Below are 15,809 nucleotides of genomic sequence, written 5' to 3'. Positions count from 1 at the left end.
TACTCTCTGGTTAAAAGCCTTTAGTCAGCATATTTTCACCTATTTGGTTAAAACTATGTTTCAAAACGCTCATGTACAATAGAAATAATACTTTGAGAAAGTGGAATGACACTGACCTCAGTCGCAGACACTGAAGTGCGTATTTCCCGCTTTATTTGTGCGTCTCTGAAGACTTCGTAGAAACTCTGGTCCGACGCCATGGTAACGGTAAGGACAGATCTGTAGGCGTGACGGAGGCGTGTGCTGTTGGTCAGCTGAGCGTACGACACGTCCTGATTGGACAAGAAAAAGAAACACAAACATTTGTTTCTCACAGTTAAAGCTGTTTCTGGGACAATGCTATGATCAGTGTTCATCTGTTTTCACTGTCGCTCTTTGAAGAAACTGCTGTTGTAATTTTAGACGTTACAAAAATACATTTAATAGTTATTGAATTGACAAACTCAGTTTCATTTTTATTGTTTTCTGTCTCATCATAAAAGCTTTTCATGTAGAAAATACTAAACTCCTAAAGATGTTTTATTCTTTCACTGAATCCACTGATTTCTCAAGGACATTGTCACATTTTTCTACAAATTCAATTTTTGAATTTACAATGTTGGACCGAGCAACATTTTGACCAATTCAACACAAGGATCTATTTGCCCTGAATGGATCTCTTTGGAGCAGATGAGTTCAGTGACTCAAGTGACTCAAGTGTCTCAAGTGTCTCACGTGACTCAAGTGACTCAAGTGACTCAAGTGACTCAAGTGTCTCAAGTGTCTCACGTGACTCAAGTGACTCAAGTGACTCAAGTGTCTCACGTGACTCAAGTGACTCAAGTGTCTCACGTGACTCAAGTGACTCAAGTGTCTCACGTGACTCAAGTGACTCAAGTGTCTCACGTGACTCAAGTGACTCAAGTGACTCACGTGACTCAAGTGACTCAAGTGACTCAAGTGACTCAAGTGTCTCACGTGACTCAAGTGACTCAAGTGTCTCACGTGATTCAAGTGTCTCAAGTCACTCAAGTGACTCAAGTGACTCAAGTGTCTCACGTGACTCAAGTGACTCAAGTGTCTCACGTGATTCAAGTGTCTCAAGTCACTCAAGTGTCTCACGTGACTCAAGTGACTCAAGTGACTCAAGTGTCTCACGTGACTCAAGTGACTCAAGTGTCTCACGTGACTCAAGTGACTCAAGTGACTCAAGTGTCTCACGTGACTCAAGTGACTCAAGTGACTCAAGTGTCTCACGTGACTCAAGTGACTCAAGTGTCTCACGTGACTCACGTAACTAACGTGTCTCAAGTGACTCACGTGATTCAAGTGACTCACGTGATTCAAGTGTCTCAAGTCACTCAAGTGACTCAAGTCACTCAAGTGACTCAAGTGACTCAAGTGTCTCACGTGACTCAAGTGACTCAAGTGACTCAAGTGTCTCACGTGACTCAAGTGACTCAAGTGACTCAAGTGTCTCACGTGACTCACGTAACTAACGTGTCTCAAGTGTCTCAAGTGACTCACGTGACTCAAGTGACTCACATGACTCATTTGACACACGTGATTCAAGTGACTCAAGTGACTCACGTGATTCAAGTGTCTCAAGTCACTCAAGTGACCCAAAAGACTCAAGAGACTCAAGTGATTCAAGAGACTCAAGTGATTCAAGTGTCTCACATGACTCGCATGACTCATTTGACTCACGTGATTCAAGTGACTCACATGATTTAAGTGTCTCAAGTGACTCAAGTGACTCAAGTGTCTCACGTGACTCACGTGTCTCACGTGACTCAAGTGACTCAAGTGACTCAAGTGTCTCACGTGACTCAAGTGTCTCAAGTGACTCACGTGTCTCACGTGACTCACGTAACTAACGTGTCTCAAGTGTCTCAAGTGACTCACGTGACTCAAGTGACTCAAGAGACTCAAGTGATTCAAGTGTCTCACATGACTCATTTGACACACGTGATTCAAGTCACTCAAGTGACCCAAAAGACTCAAGAGACTCAAGTGACTCAAGTGACTCAAGTGACTCAAGAGACTCAAGTGATTCAAGAGACTCAAGTGATTCAAGTGTCTCACATGACTCGCATGACTCATTTGACTCACGTGATTCAAGTGACTCACATGATTTAAGTGTCTCAAGTGACTCAAGTGACTCACGTGACTCACGTGACTCACGTGACTCACGTGACTCACGTGACTCAAGTGACTCAAGTGACTCAAGAGACTCACATGATTTAAGTGTCTCAAGTGACTCAAGTGACTCAAGTGACTCAAGTGTCTCACGTGACTCAAGTGACTCAAGTGATTCAAGTGTCTCACATGACTCGCGTGACTCATTTGACTCACGTGATTCAAGTGACTCAAGTGACTCACGTGATTCAAGTGTCTCAAGTGACTCAAGTGACTCAAGTGTCTCACGTTACTCAAGTGTCTCAAGTGTCTCAAGTTACTCACGTGACTCAAGTGACTCAAGTGACTCAAGTGACTCAAGAGACTCAAGTGATTCAAGTGTCTCACATGACTCATTTGACTCACGTGATTCAAGTGACTCAAGTGACTCAAGTGACTCAAGTGACTCAAGTGACTCAAGAGACTCAAGTGACTCAAGAGACTCAAGAGACTCAAGAGACTCAAGTGACTCAAGTGACTCAAGTGACTCAAGTGACTCAAGAGACTCAAGTGACTCAAGTGACTCAAGTGACTCAAGAGACTCAAGTGACTCAAGTGACTCAAGTGACTCAAGTGACTCAAGTGACTCAAGTGACTCAAGAGACTCAAGAGACTCAAGAGACTCAAGAGACTCAAGTGACTCAAGTGACTCAAGAGACTCAAGAGACTCAAGAGACTCAAGAGACTCAAGAGACTCAAGAGACTCAAGTGACTCAAGAGACTCAAGAGACTCAAGAGACTCAAGAGACTCAAGTGACTCAAGTGACTCAAGTGACTCAAGTGACTCAAGAGACTCAAGAGACTCAAGTGACTCAAGAGACTCAAGTGACTCAAGTGACTCAAGTGACTCAAGAGACTCAAGTGACTCAAGTGACTCAAGTGACTCAAGAGACTCAAGAGACTCAAGAGACTCAAGAGACTCAAGTGACTCAAGTGACTCAAGTGACTCAAGAGACTCAAGAGACTCAAGAGACTCAAGAGACTCAAGAGACTCAAGTGACTCAAGTGACTCGCAGCGTGATCCAAAGTGAGAGGTTCAGTTTCCGAAGCGGTCAAGGTCACAACTTATATGTTGAGCCCACATGCTTAAAAAAACAAAGCTAGCGTAGCACGTTAGCAACAGCTGTTTCCTGTTCATGGCCGCACGGCACTCGTTTTGTCATGAGCCACAATCTGATATTTTCAGCTCATAAAGCGTCTGACATGATCCAAAGACATAAAGAGAGGTTCAAACGGCATAGAGTCTTTAGCCACGCCCCTCACATGCAGAGAAGTCAAAGAAGCGAGGCAAAACTGTTCCTGTGCACGCTAACTTTAACCACGCCCCTCATACACACACTTGGAATTACTAAACGTCTTTTTGTGAATTGCTAAGATCGGCCTTAAGATTAAAAAGAATAAATCAGAAAGATTTAGATTTGATTATGAAGAAAACAAATAAAAACTGCCAAACGCTTCAAAGCAAACGAGCCGAGACTGTGAAATCAGATTGTTTTACCTGGAAAGGCAGAGCGTACAGAAGAGCATCGTACGGGATGAACACATATCCTTCTGACACCAAACCCATGTCCAGAGCAGCCAATAAGAGTTCTCTCTGGTGCTCTCCTCCAATCAGCAGCGAGCTCATGCACAGGATCACCACTGAAACAGGAAGTGGAAGATCAAAAAAGGTTAAAATGGTAATGTTCAGAACCATGTGAGGGTAAATGGTAATGTTCAGAACAATGTGAGGGTAAATGGTAATGTTCAGAACCATGTGAGGGTAAATGGTAATGTTCAGAACCATGTGAAGGTAAATGGTAAGGTTCTGAACAATGTGAGGGTAAATGGTAATGTTCAGAACAATGTGAGGGTAAATGGTAAGGTTCTGAACAATGTGAGGGTAAATGGTAATGTTCAGAACAATGTGAGGGTAAATGGTAATGTTCAGAACCATGTGAAGGTAAATGGTAAGGTTCTGAACAATGTGAGGGTAAATGGTAATGTTCAGAACAATGTGAGGGTAAATGGTAATGTTCAGAACCATGTGAGGGTAAATGGTAATGTTCAGAACCATGTGAGGGTAAATGGTAAGGTTCTGAACCATGTGAGTGTAAATGGTAATGTTCAGAACAATGTGAGGGTAAATGGTAATGTTCAGACATGTGAGGCTAAATGGTAATGTTCAGAATCATGTGAGGGTAAATGGTAATGTTCAGAATCATGTGAGGGTAAATGGTAATGTTCAGAATCATGTGAGGGTAAATGGTAATGTTCAGAACCATGTGAGGGTAAATGGTAATGTTCAGAATCATGTGAGGGTAAATGGTAATGTTCAGAATCATGTGAGGGTAAATGGTAATGTTCAGAACCATGTGAGGGTAAATGGTAATGTTCAGAACCATGTGAGGGTAAATGGTAATGTTCAGAACAATGTGAGGGTAAATGGTAATGTTCAGAACCATGTGAGGGTAAATGGTAATGTTCAGAACCATGTGAGGGTAAATGGTAATGTTCAGAACAATGTGAGGGTAAATGGTAATGTTCAGAACCATGTGAAGGTAAATGGTAAGGTTCTGAACAATGTGAGGGTAAATGGTAATGTTCAGAACAATGTGAGGGTAAATGGTAATGTTCATAACCATGTGAGGGTAAATGGTAATGTTCAAAACCATGTGAGGGTAAATGGTAATGTTCAGAACCATGTGAGGGTAAATGGTAATGTTCAAAACCATGTGAGGGTAAATGGTAATGTTCAGAACAATGTGAGGGTAAATGGTAATGTTCTGAAAAATGTGAGGGTAAATGGTAATGTTCAGAACCATGTGAGGGTAAATGGTAATGTTCTGAACAATGTGAGGGTAAATGGTAATGATCAGAACCATGTGAGGGTAAATGGTAATGTTCAGAACGATGTGAGTGTAAATGGTAATGTTCAGAACAATGTGAGGGTAAATGGTAAGGTTCTGAACCATGTGAGGGTAAATGGTAATGTTCTGAACCATGTGAGGGTAAATGGTAATGCTCAGAACCATGTGAGGGTAAATGGTAATGTTCAGAACAATGTGAGGGTAAATGGTAATGTTCAGAACCATGTGACGGTAAATGGTAATGTTCAGAACCATGTGAGGGTAAATGGTAATGTTCAGAACCATGTGAGGGTAAATGGTAATGTTCAGAACAATGTGAGGGTAAATGGTAATGTTCTGAACAATGTGAGGGTAAATGGTAATGTTCTGAACCATGTGAGGGTAAATGGTAATGTTCAGAACAATGTGAGGGTAAATGGTAATGTTCAGAACAATGTGAGGGTAAATGGTAATGTTCAGAACAATGTGAGGGTAAATGGTAATGTTCTGAACAATGTGAGGGTAAATGGTAATGTTCAGAACAATGTGAGGGTAAATGGTAATGTTCAGAACAATGTGAGGGTAAATGGTAATGTTCTGAACAATGTGAGGGTAAATGGTAATGTTCAGAACAATGTGAGGGTAAATGGTAATGTTCTGAACAATGTGAGGGTAAATGGTAATGTTCAGAACAATGTGAGGGTAAATGGTAATGTTCAGAACCATGTGAGGGTAAATGGTAATGTTCAGAACAATGTGAGGGTAAATGGTAATGTTCAGAACCATGTGAGGGTAAATGGTAATGTTCAGAATCATGTGAGGGTAAATGGTAATGTTCTGAACAATGTGAGGGTAAATGGTGATGTTCAGAACAATGTGAGGGTAAATGGTAATGTTCTGAACAATCTGAGGGTAAATGGTAATGTTCTGAACAATGTGAGGGTAAATGGTAAGGTTCAGAACAATGTGAGGGTAAATGGTAATGTTCAGAACCATGTGAGGGTAAATGGTGATGTTCAGAACAATGTGAGGGTAAATGGTAATGTTCTGAACAATCTGAGGGTAAATGGTAATGTTCTGAACAATGTGAGGGTAAATGGTAATGTTCAGAACAATGTGAGGGTAAATGGTGATGTTCAGAACAATGTGAGGGTAAATGGTAAGGTTCAGAACAATGTGAGGGTAAATGGTAATTTTCAGAACCATGTGAGGGTAAATGGTGATGTTCAGAACAATGTGAGGGTAAATGGTAATGTTCAGAACAATGTGAGGGTAAATGGTAATGTTCAGAACAATGTGAGGGTAAATGGTAATGTTCTGAACAATGTGAGGGTAAATGGTAATGTTCAGAACAATGTGAGGGTAAATGGTAAGGTTCAGAACAATGTGAGGGTAAATGGTAATTTTCAGAACCATGTGAGGGTAAATGGTGATGTTCAGAACAATGTGAGGGTAAATGGTAATGTTCAGAACAATGTGAGGGTAAATGGTAATGTTCAGAACAATGTGAGGGTAAATGGTGATGTTCAGAACAATGTGAGGGTAAATGGTAAGGTTCAGAACAATGTGAGGGTAAATGGTAATGTTCAGAACCATGTGAGGGTAAATGGTGATGTTCAGAACAATGTGAGGGTAAATGGTAATGTTCTGAACAATCTGAGGGTAAATGGTAATGTTCTGAACAATGTGAGGGTAAATGGTGATGTTCAGAACAATGTGAGGGTAAATGGTAAGGTTCAGAACAATGTGAGGGTAAATGGTAATTTTCAGAACCATGTGAGGGTAAATGGTGATGTTCAGAACAATGTGAGGGTAAATGGTAATGTTCAGAACAATGTGAGGGTAAATGGTAATGTTCAGAACAATGTGAGGGTAAATGGTAATGTTCTGAACAATGTGAGGGTAAATGGTAATGTTCAGAACAATGTGAGGGTAAATGGTAATGTTCAGAACAATGTGAGGGTAAATGGTAATGTTCTGAACAATGTGAGGGTAAATGGTAATGAAGGACATTTAGCAAAAGGTCTGGGTTCGAACTCACAAACCCTGAAACACACTCAGAATGCTCCCAAGGGATTGGTCCGTACCTTTGACTTGGTCCGCCTCTTTGATGACCCTCAAAGCGTCCTGCGGATGCCCCATTGTATCCATGGAAACAACAGGTGAGACAGGTAAACCCAAAGCCCGAAGCCCAGAGGCGAGCTCCTGCCCAGTACCGACCCAGAGCTCTGACGGCGCTGAAGAGAAAAAACAGGTCGGAACCAGGACTAAAGCAGGTCTGAACCAGGACTAAAGCAGGACTAAAGCAGGACTAAAGCAGAACTAACCCAGGACTAACCCATGACTAAAGAAAGACTAAAGCAGGACTAAAGCAGGACTAAAGCAGGTCTAAAGCAGGACTAAAGCAGGACTAAAGCAGGACTAAAGCAGGTCTAAAGCAGGTCTAAAGCAGGTCTAAAGCAGGACTAAAGCAGGACTAAAGCAGGACTAAAGCAGGACTAAAGCAGGACTAAAGCAGGTCTGAACCAGGACTAAAGCAGGACTAAAGCAGGACTAAAGCAGGACTAAAGCAGGTCTAAAGCAGGTCTAAAGCAGGACTAACCCAGGACTAAAGCAGGACTAAACCAGGACTAAAGCAGGTCTAAAGCAGGTCTAAACCAGGACTAAAGCAAGACTAAAGCAGGACTAAAGCAGGTCTTCTTTACCTGTGATGATTCCGACATGAGCCCAGCCGAAGTGTCGTAAAACGGTGAAGAGGACTTTAGTGGGCGGAGTTAACGGGGGAAGGTTTGGCCAATCAGCGTCCAGACATCCTGGAGAAGCAAGCCCCGCCTCCCAGTGCTGAGCCAATAAGGATGCAGCTTGGCAGAGGGCGGGGTTAAAGGGGCCGATGTAGGCGTGGCCATAACCTTCCATCTCAGAAAACTGCGTCAGCGCTTAAAGAAGGATTATTATTTACATCATTATAAATATTAGACAATTAGAGCTCAGTGACTTTATAACTTTAACCACAATACAGTAAAAATGATATAACGTGTGAAAGTCCTTTGTTCTTGAGTGTTGTGTAATGTCGGTGTAATCCCTCATTCGTCCAGGCGTGTTCCATAGTAGAAAAAGCTTCAGTTGTAGTCATCTGGACTCAGTTTGAAAAAATAGACGTTTCGACTCTCATCCAAGAGTCATTGTCAATAACAGAATTTAGGTCGAGAACTCCGATATTAATACTGTTCTGTGGTAAGACCCGCCCATTGGGAGGAGCCTTCCTGAAGTAGAAAGAGTTGTTTGTTTCAACAGAAACTCCCCCTTGTATCTACCGAGCCTACTCAGAATCTTAATGGGCTGTTAGAATCCTCTTTGTCTTTGTGAGACCCTGGCTCAACCACCCTGAGTACCTGATTAGCATCTGAATGTCCTTTACCTTTCCAGGGGTTCAGAATCCCATTATAAATAACAGGAAGATGAAACCTAAGCCCTCCATTTCTGTTTAAAGAAGGTCTTTCTTTTTTAACAAAAATATCTTCCTTAACTCCTCTTTCAAACCATCTTTTCTCCTGCTTAAAACCTTCACCTCACCGTCTTCAAACGAGTGATTAGAGGCTTCAAGATGGAGATGCACGGCGCTCTGAGGTCCTGAACTTGTATTTCTTCTGTGCTGATAAAGCCTCTTGTGTTTCGTCTCACCTATGTAACGTTCTTTACAACTTTCTTCACTGCATTGGATCGAATAAACTACATTGCTCTGTTTTTGAGTCGGCAACTTGTCCTTTGGGTGAACCAGTTTTTGTCTTAAAGTGTTGCCTGGTTTAAAATAAACAGGGACTTCGTGTTGTCTAAAAATTCTCTGCAGTTTTTCCGACAGGCCAGACACATAAGGGATAGAAACACCCTTCCTTCTCTGTTCAGTTTCCCTTTTGTCCTGCTTCTTGGTTCTCTTCACTCTGTTGAGAGCCCAAGCGGGGTAACCACAGGCTGAGAGGGCATTTCGGACATGTTTTTCCTCTTTCTTCTTGCCCTCTGAGCTGGTGGGCACACCTTGAGCTCTGTGTTGTAAGGTTCTGATCACACCCAGCTTGTGCTGTAGTGGGTGGTTGGAACCAAAGAGCAGATACTGGTCCGTGTGTGTAGGTTTCCTATATACTTCTATTTGGAGTTTCCCGTCCTCTCCTCTGATCGTGGAACAATCAAGAAAGGCCAAGCGATTCTCCTTAGCGTCTTCTCTTGTAAACCTAATATGTGGGTCCACAGCATTGATGTGATCAGAGAAGGTTTCCAGCTCTTGTTTCTTGATTGTTACAAAAGTATCATCGACATAGCGGAGCCACAGTTTTGGGGCTATGCCTGAGAATGAGGCCAGTGCCTTCTTCTCAAAGTGCTCCATGTACAGGTTGGCCACTATGGGAGAGACGGGCGAGCCCATGGCACAGCCATGAATCTGTCTGTAAAATTGTCCCCGGAATTGAAAGTAAGTGGTGTTCAGACAGATGTCCAACAGTTTACATATGTGTTCAGGTGTCAGTTTGGTCCTTTCCTGTAGGGTGGTGTCTTCCTGCAGTCTGATCCTCACTGCTGCTACTGCATCAGAGGTCGGGATGCAGGTGAACAGGGACACAACATCATATGAAACCATGAGGTCATCTGGGTCCAGTTGGAGATGTTTCACTTTATCCACAAAGTTGTGCGTGTTTTCCACATGATGTTCCGAATTCCCCACCAGTGGAGCCAATATAGTTGTTAGATGCTTGGCCACATTGTAGGTGATGGAATCTGTGCTGCACACTATGGGTCTGAGTGGAACCTCCTTTTTGTGTATTTTGGAAGGCCATAAATGCAAGGCATGGCTTCACCAGGATAAAGTCTGTAATACAGAGGCCGGTCTATCACTTCCTCTTTTTCCAGCCTTTGTAAACAGTCTATCACTTTCTTCTTGTAACCACTGGTCTGATCTCTTTTCAAGCGCTCGTATGTGGTCGTGTCCTCGAGGAGGGTGTGGACTTTGGCTTCGTAATCAGCTGCGTTGAGAATCACAGTGCAACGTCCCCTGTCTGCTGGGAGGATGTTGATGCTATGATCTTTTTCCAGTGCTGAAAGTGCTTTCCTCTCTTCAGCTGTGATATTTGAAGGCGGTGGTTTGGCACTCTTCAGGGTCGCTGTGACACGTAACCTCAGGTCTGTAGCCTCCGATTCAGTCATTTTGTTGTTCCTAATTGCAGTTTCAGTGGCTGTGATGTAGTCCTCTGTAGGGATGTGTTTAAAGGGATGTGTTTTATTCTGTTATTGACAATGACTCTTGGATGAGAGTCGAAACGTCTATTTTTTCAAACTGAGTCCAGATGACTACAACTGAAGCTTTTTCTACTATGTTGTGTAATGTGTTAAAGTGCGACAGAGTTGTGTGTATATGTTGTTGTGTTACAGCTGTGTCTCACCTTTGGAGGCGGAGCAGCTCTCGTCCAGCACCTTCACGTCGTACCAGTAGCTGAGGCTCGAGTCGCTGTGTAAGCGCGACAGAGCCAGGTTCACCGCGGTCGACACCATGGCGCGCGAGTACAGCGGGTCACATGACCACGGCCCAATCAGAGCCATCTTAAAGGTTGCCGCCCACAGCCCCGGGACCAGCAGCACCAGACACGCCCCGAAGAGAAGCATCGTCGGCTTCAGACTCAGCATCGTCTGCCTGAGAAAATGAAAAAGCAGAAGCATTAGACGAACAACATTGCCAGAGCCTTGTGTCAATGGTGAGAATGAAACCTGCAAGAACTCAATTCACCCTGGAGAGACAAAGAGACCACGCGAATGGACTGTTTAGCAAGCTTTATTCGTGAGTTATTTGGCGCTCAGACCCCGGCGGAAGACGTTGCAATCATGGGCACTCCATGATCTATTTGTATTAGATATCTCCCCCCGGAGCCTGGAGACTGGTGGTGGTAGATGTGAAGAGAAGGTAGAGGATGAGGGGAATGCAGAGGAGGAGCAGGGGAGGCGGTGGGTCGCGGTACGGTTTGAGCGGCCGAGCCATCTGTCTGAGGGCTTAAATGCGACTGCCTGGGCGCTGATTGGAGCGGGGAGGAGTCACTTGAGAGCGTTGATTGGGGATGAGGAGCAGGTGCGAGGGCCATGATGCAGACGCCCCCTGTCCTTTCACCCTACTTCTTTGGCCAGGAAAAACTGCATAACCTCTTTGGGATAAGCGCAGAAACCTGGGAGAGTCCATGGTGAAGTGAGGGATCTGACTCTCACAGACGGACAGGCCACGCCCGCTTGAGTGCGATGATGGCGCTGGGGACGTAGATGGATGGAGTTAGGTCTTTCAGGCTGAATTTACGCAGGCTTCATAACTGCTCCAATCGAATGACAAACATAAAAGTTAGGGTAACCTTAACCCAGCTAAATATTGAGTTTGTATTAGACGTGTAACAACAGAATGTGTGTTATAAAGTGTGAACGCTCAGTGTTTGTTCTGAGCCCTGAGCCCAGACCAGAAGCACTGGTTACACACGAATGTCAGACATTTAAATAAAAACATTCACAAACACAAGATTCCACAGTCTCCACAGTTACAGCGGACTTTCTAGTGCACTCAGTCACAGAGCAATTCAGACACTCCGCTCACTACTCCCACCTCGCCGCGGATCACATGACTCTGACGTTCAGGTGAAAAAAGTCTGAAAAAGTAGATTTATGTAAGAAATATGTGTCAAATCTGATACATATTTATGGACAAAAAATCCCCACACAAGTCCTGGATCTCACATTCAACAACAAACGGACTGAGTTATTCTACTTTTTGCCTGTGATGGTGACTCAAGATAATGCTAGCAGCTGATGCTAGCAGCTAATGCTAGCAGCTAATGCTAGCGACTTTGCAGCCAATAGTTTACTTAAGTGTTTTAGTTCATATTCTGGAGTCGTTTTGTCCAGACCTGTTGCTGTTGTTTTTCTGACTCTCGCAATGCATTGTGGTCTATATCGACCGGTCTATTCAACACTACTTTTCATGCTGCATTGTGGGAAATTTTAGTGCACTAGTTTTTCCCCTGCTGGACATTCGGATGTAAAATGGCGTGAGCCCTGAATAGTGCCCTAGGGTTAGCCCTTGTCTTTATTATCCCTCAGTGTTAGCCCCTCCTCCTCAGTTTAAACCCTCCCTCTCTCTTCTAGCCCCCCCCCCCCCCCCCCCCCCCCCCCCGTTTAATCCTGTGCAGTGTGAGTACTTGGGCCTAATCCAAGTGAATCTACTTCTCGGATTAAATAGGCACACACACACACACACACGTCAGACACACACACACACACAAGCACACACACACACACACACACACACACACAAGCACACACACACACACACACACAAACAGGTTATTAACAATAGAGCCATAATCCAGAAATAATCCCTGCTGGAGGAGGGACACTTACATCACGAGCTCAAATGTTCAAACTCAGATGAAGTTCAGGTGTTTTCAGATAAAGTCACTTTCACTAAACTATGGGAAACATAATTGCAATAAAGACAAATAATATGACATTGACAAGAAAGAGAATGTTTTCTCACTGGAATTTTGGATGCAATTTGTTTTCTGTTTAGTTAGAAATATGGTAAAAGTGCTTTTTTATTTGGTCATTTTGTTCCTTAGGGTTAGGGACAAACCCTAACCCAGATTTGTACATATTTGTTTTTTTTTATTGTTTTGTTATACAAACTACTAATGACTAAAAACCTGACCACATTTAACGCACATCAGTGCAAGAAACTATTTGGAATTTCATGGGTTTAAATGTCAGTTAATGCTTAAAGGAGGTGAAATGACTATTTTCTTGCCTCAAAATCTGAGCTTCACAAAAATATAATTAGTGGTAAAATGTGTGATATGTCAAATTAAAACCTATTTCTGCCTTTGTCCAGAAAAACCTAAAAATCATCAGAAATTCCAAGTGTGTGTCATAAAGTGTGTCATAAAGTGTGTCATAAAGTGTGTTAAATATGCAGTAAATGCATTAAAGTGATAAATGTGTTAAAGGAGTTCTGATGTCACATGTATCTGATGCTTTTAAGAAAAGATAAGATAAGATATTCCTTTATTGTCCCACATGGGGAAATTTCATTGTTGCAACGCAGGTAGATACAGAGGTAGATACAGAAGAACAGATCACTTATAGGAAGTCTGAAAAACACTTTCAGTAGAAGATCTCCTATAAATAAAAAACTCCTATAGACAAATAAATAAATAAATACATAAATACCATTGCATGTGATCACGACAGTAATTGCAGGGTTACTGACACTAAATCATTTTGTCACATTCTGACACATTCTAACCCTAATCCCAGTTTCTACAACACTTCACATCATGTTAGGGTTAGGGTTATGGGGGTTAGGGATATAGGGGTTAGGGTTATGAGGGTTAGGGTTAGGGATATGGGGGTTAGGGATATGGGGGTTAGGGTTAGGTTTATGAGGGTCAGGGATATGGTTATGGGCGTTAGGGTTAGGGATATGGTTATGGGGGTTAGGGTTATGGATATGGGGGTTAGGGTTATGGGGGTTAGGGTTATGGGGGTTAGGGTTATGGTGGTTAGGGTTATGGGGGTTAGGGTTATGGATATGGAGGTTAGGGTTATGGGGGTTAGGGTTATGGATATGGGGGTTAGGGTTATGGGGGTTAGGGTTATGGGGGTTAGGGTTATGGATATGGGGGTTAGGGTTAGGGTTATGGGGGTTAGGGTTATGGGGGTTAGGGTTATGGTGGTTAGGGTTATGGGGGTTAGGGTTATGGATATGGAGGTTAGGGTTATGGGGGTTAGGGTTATGGGGGTTAGGGTTATGGATATGGGGGTTAGGGTTAAGGTTATGGGGGTTAGGGTTATGGGGGTTAGGGTTATGGTGGTTAGGGTTATGGGGGTTAGGGTTATGGATATGGGGGTTAGGGTTATGGGGGTTAGGGTTATGGGGGTTAGGGTTATGGGGGTTAGGGTTATGGATATGGGGGTTAGGGTTAGGGTTATGGGGGTTAGGGCTATGGGGGTTAGGGTTATGGGGGTTAGGATTATGGGGGTTAGGGTTATGGATATGGGGGTTAGGGTTATGGGGGTTAGGGTTATGGGGGTTAGGGTTAGGGTTATGAGGGTTAGGGTTAGGGATATGGGGGTTAGAGATATGGGGGTTAGGGTTATGAGGGTTAGGGTTAGGGATATGGGGGTTAAGGATATGGGGGTTAGGGATATGGGGGTTAGGATTAGGGTTTTGGGGGTTAGGGTTATGGGGGTTAGGGTTATGGATAGGGGGGTTAGGGTTAGGGTTATGGGGGTTAGGGTTACGGTTATGGGGGTTAGGGTTATGGGGGTTAGAGTTATGGGGGTTAGTGTTATGGGTGTTAGGGTTATGGGGGTTAGGGTTATGGATATGGTGGTTAGGGTTATGGGGGTTAGGGATATGGTGGTTAGGGTTATGGGGGTTAGGGTTATGGAGGTTAGGGTTATGGGGGTTAGGGTTATGGGGGTTAGGGATATGGTTATGGGGGTTAGGGTTATGGGGGTTAGGGTTAGGGTTATGGGGGTTAGGGTTATGGATATGGGGGTTAGGGTTATGGGGGTTAGGGTTATGGGGGTTAAGGTTAGGGTTATGGGGGTTAGGGTTATGGGTGTTATGGATATGGGGGTTAGGGTTAGGGTTATGGGGGTTAGGGTTATGGGGGTTAGGCTTATGGGTATGGGGGTTAGGGTTATGGGGGTTAGGGTTAACCCAGTGAAAATGTGAGGGACACGCGTGAACACATGGTCCAAGTGAAGTGGAGGTTGCGGTCACATGACACACATTCAAGATCACATGATCCTGACACAAACTTTGCCAAACTTTGAGGATTTGGGTTGAGGCCAAACTCGAGCCGCTCAGTTTCACTCACGCAGCGCTGACTCAGCTTTTCACATGTGAAACACCTTAAGCACGTCTCAAAGACGAAACGTTTCCTCTTTCTTGTTTTAGACCATTAACCCATGTCCTTGACCATTAGCAATAGCATTATCTACAGGCGCTGGAAACTCAAATCATGTTCAAATGTTGAGCAAAAAAGGAGTCTGATCAAATTTAAAATGCTAAAAACTAAAACATTATTAAGTTTTAAGTGAAAATGCATGTCATCTTTGCATTTTTATGACATTGTGATAACGTTCAAAGTAGTAAATATTTACTATTGTATTACATACGAGATGTTTCTCCCAAAATTGTCCTTTTAAGATTTAAAAAAGGGACAGAAGTTTGAACGTAATTCCACCCTTGTGGGGCCCTAACCCGTTTGGCAATCACAGGTGAAAATATGTTATGAGTGTGACTTTATTCTCTGGACAGGGCATAACGTGTGTATTTTTGCACAAATATAATCATTAATTATTATATCAACAATATTAATGTTATTGATTATGTTAAGTCTGTGATGCGTGTGCCCCGCCTAAGGCCCAAAGTCACTGTGATAGGCCCTCTCCACCTGCGACCCCCAAGTTGAACAGGGGTAGAAAATGAATGAATAATCATTCTAGCAGTAGAAATTACAGCAAAAAGAGTGTAATAGCGGGAAAAAAGTGCCAGAGTTTGAGGCCTGAGGGTTAAACCGAGCCCTAAGAAAGGTACATGCGTTTCAAGAACTACTGACATATTCATGCATGAACTACTGACATATTCATACATGAACTACTGACATATTCATGCATTAACTACTGACATATTCATGCATTAACTACTGACATATTAATACATGAACTACTGACATATTCATACATGAACTACTGACATATTCATGCATTAACTACTGACATATTCATGCATGAACTACTGAC

General features: G+C 43.2%; 2 protein-coding genes across 2 annotated transcripts in view; one reads left to right on the top strand and one right to left on the bottom strand.

The window, feature by feature from the left end:
- LOC140371354 (retinal guanylyl cyclase 1-like) overlaps positions 1-10,656 on the bottom strand; it is a 40,284-nt gene extending 29,628 nt beyond the window's left edge. Inside the window, exons 1-5 of the mRNA XM_072458459.1 lie at positions 10,412-10,656; positions 7,691-7,921; positions 7,073-7,222; positions 3,656-3,798; positions 117-272 (exon numbers count right to left, since the gene is read on the bottom strand). Of these exons, the coding sequence (XP_072314560.1) occupies positions 117-272; positions 3,656-3,798; positions 7,073-7,222; positions 7,691-7,921; positions 10,412-10,652 (921 nt within the window). The 5' untranslated portion in view covers positions 10,653-10,656. The remainder of the gene's footprint in view (positions 1-116; positions 273-3,655; positions 3,799-7,072; positions 7,223-7,690; positions 7,922-10,411) is intronic.
- LOC140372127 (uncharacterized) lies at positions 651-3,188 on the top strand. The gene is made up of 3 exons (XM_072459412.1): positions 651-687; positions 2,212-2,748; positions 2,896-3,188. Exons 1-3 carry the CDS (start codon positions 651-653, stop codon positions 3,186-3,188), a joined length of 867 nt encoding a protein of 288 aa, XP_072315513.1.
- Positions 10,657-15,809: the final 5,153 nt, after the last annotated feature.

This window comes from Eucyclogobius newberryi, unplaced genomic scaffold (assembly GCF_026437365.1).
Source record: "Eucyclogobius newberryi isolate DKJ021-1_F unplaced genomic scaffold, fEucNew1.0.hap1 SCAF_22, whole genome shotgun sequence".
Lineage (NCBI taxonomy): Eukaryota > Metazoa > Chordata > Actinopteri > Gobiiformes > Gobiidae > Eucyclogobius > Eucyclogobius newberryi.
This window is presented reverse-complemented; position numbering and strand designations above follow the sequence as displayed.